This window comes from Tupaia chinensis, unplaced genomic scaffold (assembly GCF_000334495.1).
Source record: "Tupaia chinensis unplaced genomic scaffold, TupChi_1.0 Scaffold000146_1, whole genome shotgun sequence".
NCBI lineage: Eukaryota > Metazoa > Chordata > Mammalia > Scandentia > Tupaiidae > Tupaia > Tupaia belangeri.
The window spans coordinates 15,173,516-15,186,248 of NW_006159616.1; the positions used below are offsets into that span (position 1 = coordinate 15,173,516).

The 12,733-nt window shown below is 40.4% G+C and overlaps 1 protein-coding gene across 1 annotated transcript in view; it reads left to right on the forward strand.

The window, feature by feature from the left end:
* RERE (arginine-glutamic acid dipeptide repeats) overlaps positions 1-12,733 on the forward strand; it is a 545,831-nt gene that overhangs the window by 189,705 nt on the left and 343,393 nt on the right. Inside the window, 1 exon segment of the mRNA XM_006145378.3 lies at positions 8,649-9,117. Coding sequence (XP_006145440.1) covers positions 8,793-9,117 — 325 coding nt within the window. The 5' untranslated portion in view covers positions 8,649-8,792.

The window sequence follows — 12,733 nt, forward strand, 5'->3', positions numbered from 1 at the left end:
AAAAAAACCTCTCCAAAAAAAGAAGAAAAAAAAAAGGAGTTAGGCAGACAAAGAAGAGGGGAAGAGTATTCCAGCTGGGTGGGCTCCTTGGACTGCAGAAGTGTCTTGAGGCTCCTGGAGCACTCAGAGGGGGCCAGGGGGGGGCAGGAGGGGAAAAGCCAAGACATAAGTGTTTCTGTAATCTTTGAAAAGGAATGGTGGGCATTGAATTGTACACTTGAAGTGGTGAGTTGTATAGTATATGAATTATATCTCAATAAATAATTGTTACAAAAAGAAAGAACAAAAGAAAGAAAAAGGGGTGGGATGCCATTTCTATTGATAGACTGTGTTGGAGGACAAGGTGGAAGGAAGGCAAAAACAGAATTTTGCAGGAAAAAAATTTGTTAGGTAGTTGTATTTATCTGTGTGAATGATGATGATGGATTGAAACCAACAAGTGAAGATTCAGTTGGAATAGTGGATAAATTAGGGTGATATTCAGAATGTTTTTGGTAGACCATAAAAGCTAAGTAAGATGCCTGGTGTGGTTGGGCATTTGAAAAATATAAATATTTCTTCCTGTGATTAAATGAGGAAGAATTTGCAAACTACAGTGTATTTATATATGGCATACTTAACCTAATTACCTTAATTTTTACTCGTGGCACACTACCTAGCTAGGTACTGTCTCCATTTTACAACAGCTAAACTATGACTCAGAGTGATTTGCTCAAGGCAGTACAGTACATGGCAGTGCCGAGAACTTGTATATTGACTTCTTAGTCCAGAATTCCCAGTTCTCTCCTAGGGCAGATCCTCTTGTGACAGTTTACATAGTAATGGGAAGTGTTTCTCTTTTTCTTTCTTTTTTTATTTTATTTTTAAAAATTTTAGAGAGTGTGTTGACTAGCAGGAGAGAGCGAGCGAGCGAGCAACCCCCATAAGGGATAGTCAAACCTCAATCCCTTCTCCATTTCTCCCTCTTTGGGAGTTTGGGCACACTACCTGTACCCACATGATTCTCCAGCTGTGGTCCGGGTCTGGAATCATGCAGTCAGCTTTGTGGAATTCCGCCATTTTAACCACTGTGCCACTGCCTGGCCTGGAGGTGTTTTTCTTAAATGAGGTTTGAGCCCTGAGCATGACTGAGATTTTAGAACTATATCTGAATGATTTCTGAGTAGTGTGACGTGTTTGTAGGTGGTTGTTGACATATTGACTTCTTAGTCCAGAATTCCCAGTTCTCTCCTAGGGCAGATCCTCTTGTGACAGTTTACATAGTAATGGGAAGTGTTTCTCTTTTTCTTTCTTTTTTTATTTTATTTTTAAAAATTTTAGAGAGTGTGTTGACTAGCAGGAGAGAGCGAGCGAGCGAGCGAGCGAGCAACCCCCATAAGGGATAGCCAAACCTCAATCCCTTCTCCATTTCTCCCTCTTTGGGAGTTTGGGCACACTACCTGTACCCACATGATTCTCCAGCTGTGGTCCGGGTCTGGAATCATGCAGTCAGCTTTGTGGAATTCCGCCATTTTAACCACTGTGCCACTGCCTGGCCTGGAGGTGTTTTTCTTAAATGAGGTTTGAGCCCTGAGCATGACTGAGATTTTAGAACTATATCTGAATGATTTCTGAGTAGTGTGACGTGTTTGTAGGTGGTTGTTGACTTCATTTTGAAGAGGGGAAATGATGTTTGTAGAGGTTAGGGTAACTGAAATAATGAAGAATAGTTCTGTGTCATTGGTTCTGTTGAATACTTTGGCCTTCAGCAGATTAAAACAAAACTGAGCTGACTGACCAGCTATTAATTAAAATAAAGAGTCCTCTGGTTCCGTTTTCAGAAACATAATTTTAAGTCTGTTTTGAATATCTTCTTCACTCAACCATGAGCAATAAATGTTCTGAGTTTAAAAATTGTTTTTATCAAAAATGATTTACACTCACTTTCTTGTTAATCTCACGTACTTTTGTGACCTTAAAAACTAAATTTTTGTCTCCAACTTGGATCTCTGCCTACTTAGACTATGTGTTTTTTATAGGCTTCTCAAAAAAACCACTTTGATGCCTAAGTTTCTGTCCCCTCACCCCCCCACACCACCACCAGGTCACACAGTGGGAACTTTATCTATACAGTGGTCAGCTTGACTTTAATTATCATGTCTCACCTCTCACTTGATCAGCACAGTTCTATTTGATTCTTCTTAAAAATACATGGACAATTAAAAATTAGACTCCTCTGCCACTATCCTTCCCCCAACCCAGCTGCCTCCATCTCCTCCCTGAGTGACTACAATAAGCCTCCTCTCTCACCAAACCTCTACCCAGAGTCCCCGCAGCCCTTCAGGTTTTTCTTAGCATCCAGAGTGATCTTATGTAAACAGAAGTCAGATCATATCTTTCTCTGCTACTGACATCCGTGCTCAAGTGTAATTCGAATCACTTTATGTCACTTGAGTAAAAGTTGATGTCCTTTAGCTGTCAGTGAGGCCTGACAGGATCTAGGCCCTTCAGCCCCCATCCCTTCACCTCTCTGAACTCATCTCTGACCATTCTCTTCCTTTCACATCAGCCCAGCAGCCCAATGACTCTGGTCTCCTTTGTGTTGAGTATGCCTGGCTTGCTCCTGCCTTTGGATATATGTGCTTGCCTTTCCCTCTGCTGGGATTGTCTCCCTTTGTATGTCCTCATGGCTTCCTCTAACTCTGTTACTCAGGGTCAACACCACCCCAGTAAGTCCTTCCCTCACCAGCTTCTTTAAAATTGCAGTGCTCTCGGGACCAGCAGTTAGCATAATGGCTATGCCACTGGATCCCATCTAGTTGACCATGGTTCGTGTCCCGGACCCGGTGGCTTAAATTCACGCCAGGTGTGTGTGCATGCATGTCTAAAATCCTGAGAGGAGAATGGAGGAGAAGGGATTGCAGCATGGCCATCCCCCCAGGGGGTGATTTCTCACTTTCTGACCCTCTGCCTTTCTGGTGAGCACCCTTACCCTATAGCAAAAACTTCTCCAAAAAAAAAAAAGAGAAAAATCGCAGTGCTCCCATACCTTCTATCCCCATTTGGTCTCTCACTTAAGATCTTAATTCCTCTGTGTGTGTGTGTGTGTGTGTGTGTGTGTGTGTGTGTGTGTGTGTTATTTTCCCCAACATTTTCTTGGAGGTCTTCCTCCACTGCACAGCATGTAGGCTCCATGGGGGAAGGGATTTTTGTGTGCTCTTCTCTGTTGTGTCTCATCACCAAGAGCAATAAGGAGGACACAGCAGGCGTTCAGTAGAGAATTATTCAGTGAGTAGATGAAGCCTGTGTATCTGGAATGTGCTCTAGATTTGTGTTCTAGAATGTGATTAGATTTTCTTTTAAATTATATAAAGTATGTTACATGGTGTTTCTTCCCTCTTTTGGTCAAGCAATGATTAACACATACATTTTTCAATATTTTTGGCTTTATTTTTAACCCCCTTCCTATTCACGATAGAGTACATGCATGCACATGTGTGAGAGAGATACACGCTTCTTAGAATCTGGTCTTGCAGCAATCTTCTCATGTCTTTCAACTCTGGATCTTAGGCACGCTGGTGTTTCAGGCTGCCGGGGCCAGAGATTTGGACTGTGGTTGCTCTGTGGGATCCAACTTTTCTTGAACAGTGTATTACTACTATGCCACATTTTGGCTTTCTTTTAAATTTTTTAAAAATTTTATTTCAAGGGGATGTGTGTGCTCACCGGAGAGACAGAGAGAGAGGGAGAAAGCACCTCCTAATGGGATTTGACTACACCACAGTCCCTTTTCCTCCATTTCTACATCCCGTTTTGATTTGGGGATGCATGCACTTGCACTGGGTATATTTCTCAAGCTACTGTGACCGAGATTAAAGTTGTGGTAAGTTGTACAGGATCTGGCTCCTACTGTGCAACTCTTGACTGCTGTGTTATGGGTCTGCCCTGGCTGCTGCTGTGTTTTTTTTTTTGTTTGTTTGTTTTGTTTTGTTTTTAAAAGAGAGAGATATTTGCTATAGGATGCAGGTGCTCACTGGAGGGACAGAGAGAGACAGAGATGGCACTGGCATGAGTTTTAAGTAGCCCAATCCAGGACTTGAACTGCGGTTGACTACGTGGGAGTCCAGTGACCTATCATACCATCTACTGGTCCCTGCTCTGATTTCTTAAGTGAAGAAAAATATTTTCTTTTCTTTCTTTCTTTTTTTTTTGTGTGTGTGGGAGGAGGACAGGGCAAATAGAGTGAGTGTGTTTCCTAATCTGTGTGAATTATCAGCATGAATACATGTAGAAAAAATTGGTTCTTCTGAAGAGCTGGAGACTTGGTAGTCAGGCAGTACTAATCAAATCAGATTAGGATTCAATTTTAGAGCTACTTCAGAATTTTGCTTTTGTGCTCATTGGTTATGTGGCCTTGTGTACATAGTCTTGTCCCAGTTTTGTAGTCTGTAAAAAGGGGATGGCAATTTTTTTTTTTTTGAGAGATTTTTGCTATAGGGCGCGTGCACTTGCCAGAAAGACAGAGAGATAGAAAGCGAGAAATCACCCCCCTCCCCAGGGGGGATGGCCACGCCACAATCCCTTCTCCTCCATTCTCCTCTTGGGATCTTGGGCACACAAGTGCTTGTGCCCAGTGTAAGTTTAAGCCACTGGGTCCGGGACTCAAACCGTAGTCGGCTACATGGGAGTTCAGCGATAGCCATTACGGTAACTGCTGGTCCTGCAGTTTTTTTTTTTTTTTTCAAGGAGAAACATTTGCGCTCACGAGAGAGACACAGGAGATAGAAAATTTGGAATCACACAGGAGATAGTTTGGAATCACTCCTCCCTCCAGGGGAGATGGCTACACCACAGTCCCTTTTCCATTCTCCTCTCGGATTTTGGGCATGCATATGCAGCCGGTGTGAATTTCAATCCACCAGGTCCAGGACTTGAACCGCAGTGAGCCATCTGGGAGTCCAGCAATGAAACCATTACACCATCTGCTGGTCCCTGGGATTGGCAGCTTCTTTCTGATTCACCATACTGAGTTGCTGAATCAAGTGAGGGACCTACTTTGTAAACCTCACTTTGGTATAATATAAAGATGCTGGGACCAGCAGTGAGCGTAATGGCTATGTTGCTGAACTCCCATGTAGTTGACCGCGGTTCAAGTCCTGGACCCAATGGCTTAAACTCAACGCCGGGCGCGTGTACTTGTGTGCCTAAGATCCCTAGAGGAGAATGGAGGAGAAGGGATTGCAGTGTGGCCATTCCCCCAACCCGGGGATGATTTCTCTCTTTCTATCTCTCTGGGGAGCACACGTCCTATAGCAAAAACCTCTCAAAAAAAAAAAAAAAAAAGATGCTATTATCCTGTTGTTTACTTTGTAGACAATTTCTAGCAAATTCAAGCACAGCTCTCCTCCCTGCCATCTGGTTCCTCTCTGAGTTTCTTTCTTCAAATGGGCACTATTTACTGAACTCAGAAAAGTTATGATTAGTATGTTAAATGCAGAGGAAAAAAATGCGAAGGATCACAAAGTTCAAAGTACGTATGAATGATGGTCATGGAAACACTGCATGGATTTTAATTTTTTTTTTTTTGGTACCAAAATAAACCTGTATTTTAATTCCATTTTTCCATGAACTTTTTGACGTACCCTTGTGTATATCACCATTGAGGTATATTTTAGGGCCAAATATAAATGGTAATTGGATTGACTTTTTCTTTTGATTATCAGTGTTTTTAGTTATCCAATTTACAGATAGCTAAGAACATCATTTTTTAAAAAATATATGTATATTTACATATGCTAGAGTTTGTTTTGTGGATGTCTTCATTGTTTCCTCTGTTTTTCTTGGCCAAATTTGGTAGAAACACGTGTTTTCTTTGTAAATAGAATAGTGTAGTGATTTATAGTAAGTAGTGTTGAATGTACAATTTGAATTTATTATTTTTCTTCAAGTGCTGAAATAGCATTTCTTACGTAAATTTTGGAGCATTTTCTTGTTAACTCTAGAGAGCATGGTCTTTTTCTAAAACTTACCAGTATTTTGTCCTAAACTGCAATTGAAAGAAGAGGTTTTCTTTCACCCTAAGTTACCATTCTATTTTACTCCCAATAGTTACTGTTATGTTTTCAGTGTCAAAGAGGAATGTCTGCACAACTGTGTTAGCTGATTTTTTTTTTTTCTTCTTTGATTGGCTTGTTCATGCTCTAAAGTTAAGCCTGGTGGAGAAAAGAACATGTCTGTTTATTTTCATTTGCTAGTGGTTGTGGCCTGAGGGACTTAGGAATTTATTACTATCTGCTTAGCAGATGATTCATCTAGACAGAACTTTTGTAGGCATAGAATAATTTTTCTTATTTTTTTTAAATTATTCATTTAATTTTATTTATTCATTCATTTAAGTTTGACCAGAGAGAGAGACAGAGAGAGAGAGGAAGCGAGAAAGGAAGCCACCAGGTCCAGGACTCAAACCATGGTCGTTCATGTGGGAGTGTCCAGTGCCTTAACCACCACACCACCTGCTGCTCCCACTTTTTCCTTGACATAAGTTTAGAAAATTAAAATTCTACCTGAAAGCATATCTGTTATGTAGAAGGAGGTAATCTAGGTTTGCACTACATGCTTTTTCTTTCATTGATCTGCCTCTCAAATGTTGGTAACATGCGTGCGCTAGAGAGGGGGAGAGAGAGAGAGAGTTGTGTTTTTGACCAGGTCTCTCACCATGTCACAGTCCTACCACCAGTGGCCTCCACTAAGCTATAGGGCTACAGGTTCTTTCAATCTGCACTTGGCCTGCTTAGGCTGGGCTGAGAACTGAACCCAGGCCTCCCATTTGAGCTCATCCATTGTGCAACAATGCCCCTTCCCTCCCCTTCCCGCCACCCCATCTGGGCCTATTTGTTAACATTTCTTATTTTCTGGAATGCCTAAGGATATTTGACATGCTTATGGGAAAGTCTTTTCTGGTATCAGGTTTATCCCAAGAGCTTTGGAAAGAGTATATTATAATTTGTATGGTTTTGGCATGACCAAAGAGAATTTTCTCTGCATCTGAGGCATATAATTACAAACTGATTTGTTTGTTGTTGTCTAAGTAGACAGGACCAATCTTTTGTCTGTTTGCATGTGTTGTTCCCTTTCTGTTAGTAGCATGAGAAGCAGATGGTTCTTAGATTGATCAGTTGCCTCCTTTTATAGCATTTGAGCATTGAGTGCAAGGACCAAGAGTTCTTCATTGTGTTTTTAGTTCTGAACACCTGGCTCATAGATGTGTTTAGTAAAGATTGTTGAACAAATGAGATGAGGTATTATGGAAGATGATGAAAGAGTGCAAAGGATGAATTATTGGCTGTTTGTATTGTTCTCAGACTGACTTGTAAATAGAAGTTTTTCCCCTGCTATAAAATTTTTAGGATTATATTGGATTGGAATTTGGAATTTATTCATTTTGATGCAGACTCGTTTTGTTCCGACTTTTCTTATTGGGTTTTATTCTGGATAGGACTTTCTTTGGGAAGCTATTAATAGTGGAAATTTGGAAGACCATAAAAACCACTTAATAGTCCCTAAAGATGGATGGTGGTTTCTGAAAGCTGTTATGTTTTGTTAAAGCAGAGGAAATACATCTTTAGATAGACTGAGCAGATGTGTAAGATGTTGACCAGCTAGTGGCTCGGTGGTTAAGTGACTAGATTCCACATGGCTAACTGTGCAGTTCGAGTCCTGGACCTGGCAGCTTGAGAAACATGCCAGGCATGCCTGTATTCAGGTGAATGCCCAAATCACGAAGGGGTGAATGGAGGAAAAAGGATTATTTCTATCTCCCTTGGGGCCTACCCCTGCTATCACCACTTGAGCTCATGTGCCCTATAGCAAATAAAAATGAAAAAAAAAAAAAGTAAAATGTTAATTGAAAGCCAAAAACTCTTGTTTTAAGACTGTCACTTTAAGTCAAAGACTGTATATTTAATCTTGAAAAGGGGGTCTGGGAATTTGGAGAAGTAGCTAGAAAGAGTTTCAGAAGATAGTGTACTATGTGGCATCTTCATTTCACACACTTATCCAAATTATTACTATTTTTTAAAGGGGGAATTGATTTTTACTACAGGTTATCTTTCCACTTTATATTTTGGGTTATGAATTTCCTTTGGTATTATTCCCATTGTATGTCATCCACCAGGGTACACTTTGCTTTTCCTTAAAAAGAAGAAAACAATAAGGAAGTATAGATTGCTCTCCTGTATTTAGACCTATTTTCATTATTCTTGTGGTAGAAAACCCAAAACCATTTGCTAGCTGGGGCCCAAAACTATATATTTAAATTATTATTACTTATCCTAACATTTCCCCTATGACCTGTGTAAAGTTTTTAGGTATAAAACATGAATTTGCAAGAGATTTAGCAAAACATTATCTTAGGAAGGAAATCTGAGAAAACATTAAGGTAAAATTAATTTTTAGGCCGGCAGGTAGTGTGGTGGTTAAGAGTACTGGACTTCCACACGGCCACCTGCGGTTCGAGTCCTGGACCTAGCGGCTTGCTTTCTCACTTTCTCTCTCTTTCTCACTCTTTTCCTTTTTGACCAGATTAAAAATAAATAAAGTTAAGTAAAATAAAATAATTCTTAAAAAGAAAAAGTAAAATCAGTTTCTCCCTATCTCTTTTTTGTCTCTAGCATTTTTAAAACGCTGGGGTTGCTGGAGTGGTTGGATTTTCCCTGGAATTGAGTGAGAAATTCAGAAGACTGAAGCCCAGGCTTACTGTCTACCTTTCACGGAGGCCTAGCCGTGAGAGGACAGAAGAAGGCACGTGGCGCATCATGACAGCTGACAAAGATAAAGACAAAGACAAAGAGAAGGACCGGGACCGAGATCGGGACCGCGAGCGAGAGAAGAGAGACAGAGCCAGAGAAAGTGAGAATGCACGGCCACGCCGAAGCTGCACTTTGGAAGGTGGAGCCAAAAATTATGCTGAGAGCGATCATAGTGAAGATGAGGACAACGACAACAATAGTGCCACCACAGAGGAGTCCACAAAGAAGAACAAAAAGAAACCACCAAAAAAAAAATCTCGTTATGAGAGGACAGACACTGGCGAGATAACGTCCTATATCACCGAGGATGACGTCGTCTACAGACCAGGAGGTGAGGAGCGTTCCCGGTGTCTGTGGTGGAGGGGACCTCAGCATTATGACGAGACAAGTGCCTTCTTTGCGTGTTAAGGCAGGTGTGAAACCCAGAAGAGTAGATAGTAATTTCGGATAGGAAATTCAGTTTAGAAAACGTGAGCCACTTTGGATCATTTGTGTTTACATACTTATTACTTGTATCTGCTTTAACTTGATCTTCTGTCCTGATTTATGCATTTACTAAGTTCTTTCCTTGTTTTGTTTTGTTTGTGTGTGTGTGTGTGTGTGTGTGTGTGTGTGTGTTTCTTGTTCTCCATTTAACCTTCTGCTTAATATTTTGCATCCTGGCTTATCTTTAGCCAGAAATTATGTCATTATGTCCCTGCAGAATGGAATAAATGGTGTGGAGAAAAATAAACTTGAAGAATTTTGGAGACAAATTTTATGTTGGAACAGGATTGATTAGAAGCTAGAGAAGTCTTATTTTTTAATTTTTCACATTTTTTTATTCTGTCATTTACTGGGCTGATCTCAAACTCGTAATTTACCTGTCTCACCCTCCTTAGTAGCTGGGACTGCAATCACATGCTGCTGTGTCTAGCTAGAGAGGTATTTTTAATGGCCTTCATACCAAGGTGTATTGCTCTAGCTCATCTCTTTTTCTAAAGTATTGAACTTCAGCTCTTTAATCAATGATACTAGATGAAGCTATCTAATAACCTGCTTGATTTCCCAGAATGCACTATGGCTGTTCAGTGAATTGAGGCTTATTTTATAGTTTTGTTCAGAAAGAGACAAAAACAGCTTTAAGATAAAATTTAGGGAAACAAGTGACTCAGAATCTGTCAGGCATCAGCTAAGCCTTTTTTCACTTGATGTATTGTGCATATTTAGATACTTTTCTTATAGGAGCCAATAAAAATAGCCCAGATCATTCTGTTAGAATTACTTATACTGCCGAGGATGGACAGGAAGTTCATGTGAGATATAATAACACATTAAAGCTACTGGTTTATTGTTTCGTCAGTAAATGAATAAAGTGCTTTACTGTGCTATAACATGGCAAAAATCATTTTACTGAGAAGTACTGTAACTGTTCTGAACTTAACGTAAAGTTCTAGATTTTCCTTCCTATGCAGGAATTAGTTTTGAGTTTCAAAAAATAACCAATATCAGAAGTTAATGTACAAATTTATATTTGTAACTATAGGTTCTTGGTTGAAGACTGAGAAGACATTTATGTTTTATAAAATGATCTACATTGAGGCCTTAGAGAAGTTGGGTTCTGCTTTAGAGATGTAGTGATGCATAGGTTAGAGTACTTTGAGTGTTTTATCTTTAGTTTGGACCGTAAGAATTTCTTAGACTGCAGAATCTCTTGTACAATTTTCATAAACTGCTTTTAAAAAAAAATTATTATTTAACTTTAATTATTAATTTATTTTTAATTTGACCAGAAAAGGACAGAGCAAAAAGGAGAGGAGAAAAGTGAGAAAGCAAGCTGCCAGGTCCAGGACTCAAACTGTTGTTGGCCATGTGGGGTCCAGCACCCTTAACCACCACGTCACATGCTGGGCCCCGTAAGTTGCTTAAGAATCTACTTGGTTCTATTGGGTTATCCAAAAAGTCATGACACATTTTTGCATAGAAAAACACATCATGACTTTTCAGACAACCCAATAAATCCTGAAAAGGAACTAATTTAGATATTGATTACATTATGGTAACTTAAAGATAAGGAAGGATCTTTTTTGTTATCCTTTTCTCTTGATATGTAACAAATGTGCTAATGTGGGGGGCCAGTAGGTGGAATGTGTGGTGGTTAAGGTGCTGGGCCACATAGTTGGCTGTGGTTTGAATCCCAGGTCAGGCAGCTTGAAAACCGTGGTGGGTGTGTGTGCCCAAAATCCTGCAAGGAGAAGGGATTGTGGCATGGCCGACTACCCTGGGTGAGGGGGTGCTTTCTCACTTTCCCTTCCTGTTTCTGTCTGGCAAGTGCACTGCTTTATGGCAAAAATCTAAAAAAAATGTGGGGTTGGTGGTTAATAGGGTTATTTGGATCACTGTTAAAAGGCCAGCTATGGGACCAGCAGTTAGCATAATGGCTATGTCGCTGGACTCCCACGTAGTCGACTGTGGTTCACATCCCAGACCCGGTGGCTTAAAACACGCCGGGCATGTGTGTGTGCGTGCCCAAGATCCCGAGAGGAGTTCGGAGGAGAAGGGATTGCGGCATGGCCATCCCCCCTGGGGGGTGATTTCTTGCTTTCTGTCTGTCTGGCGAGCACACATGCCCTATAGCAAAAACCTCTCCAAAAAAAAAAAAAAAAGACCAGCTACCCTGTATGAATGTCAGCGTTTCTCAGGTTTTGTAACATGGAACTTATTCCTCTGTCAGTGGGGATGCTTCACCCGTGTTTCAACAGTCAGATATATGTGGCAAATGCTGTCCATACTGTCCTCTTCACAAGAGGCTCATCATTAGTGACTGAGAAGTCCTGCAGTTAAGAAAACCTTTTCACATATAGAACACTTGTTTTTGTGAGACTATGACACCCTGTTTCTACTGAATGTCTTACTAGGAAAAACCAGTTTTGAGAAAATGGATACATCTTGCACAGTGCATTTTTTCCCTTCTGTAGAATGACAGGAAGTCTTTACTCTGTGCTGTTCAGGAGACATCTAAAGGGAGAATGTTAAGGACTTATTTACAAAACAGTTCTTACTGAGGCTTTGGGAAGTACTGTGTATTCAGGGAAGCAGGCATTTTCCAGTAAATCTGAGGACATCTGAAATGTGAAAAAATGTCTGCTCTTTCTGGAGACTGGGTGTGTTATAAAAGACCAGGAAAGGTGTGGGAGATTTCTGTGCCCTGCAGAGCATAACTGCCCTTGTGCTTGGTGAAGACAGTGTAGCCTGGGGCTTACACTCTGTCAGGCTCTGTGATTATCTTTGACCTTCTCATTGGTTTAATTTCTTTTTGGGGAGGGAAATGCATTTGAAGTTAAATGACTTGATTGCCTTTTCTAGAATACCTTCTTTCTAAATGGAGAGTGTTAAACATTGACTGTTCTTTTTTTAATTTAATTTTATTTTTTAAATTTATTCATTTTCTACATTAATTCACTATACACCATCACAACACACAAATGAATTTTCCATCCAAAATACACTGTGCATTGGCTCAATCAAGCACATCAACATACATGTTCTCAGCAAATAATTTTCCAATTCTTATGTCCTGCATACCTTGCCTTTTGTTTTGCCATCCTTGATTTCCCATCCCCCACCCTCTGCTATGTCCCATCCTCCTCCCCCGTTGTCCCTGGCATCCATGGTTGCCCTCCATGCCTCCCCGCCCGCCCCCCATTCAATTGATCTGTCAATGATCTTAATTAGTCTAAATATATTCAATAGCTAGCACAGCTGACACATACCTATACATGAACCCAAGTCTGACTTTAGGCATAAACCCCAGTGAGTAGAATGAATATACTATAAAGTAGTACCCAGTTGTGCCCATACAGCTCGCTGCAGTCGTCAAATATGCATTTTTTTTTTCAAAATGATACGAACAGTTTTACCGTTTTTTTTTTTCCCTGTTTTCTCCTGCAACTTTTTTTTTTTTTTAT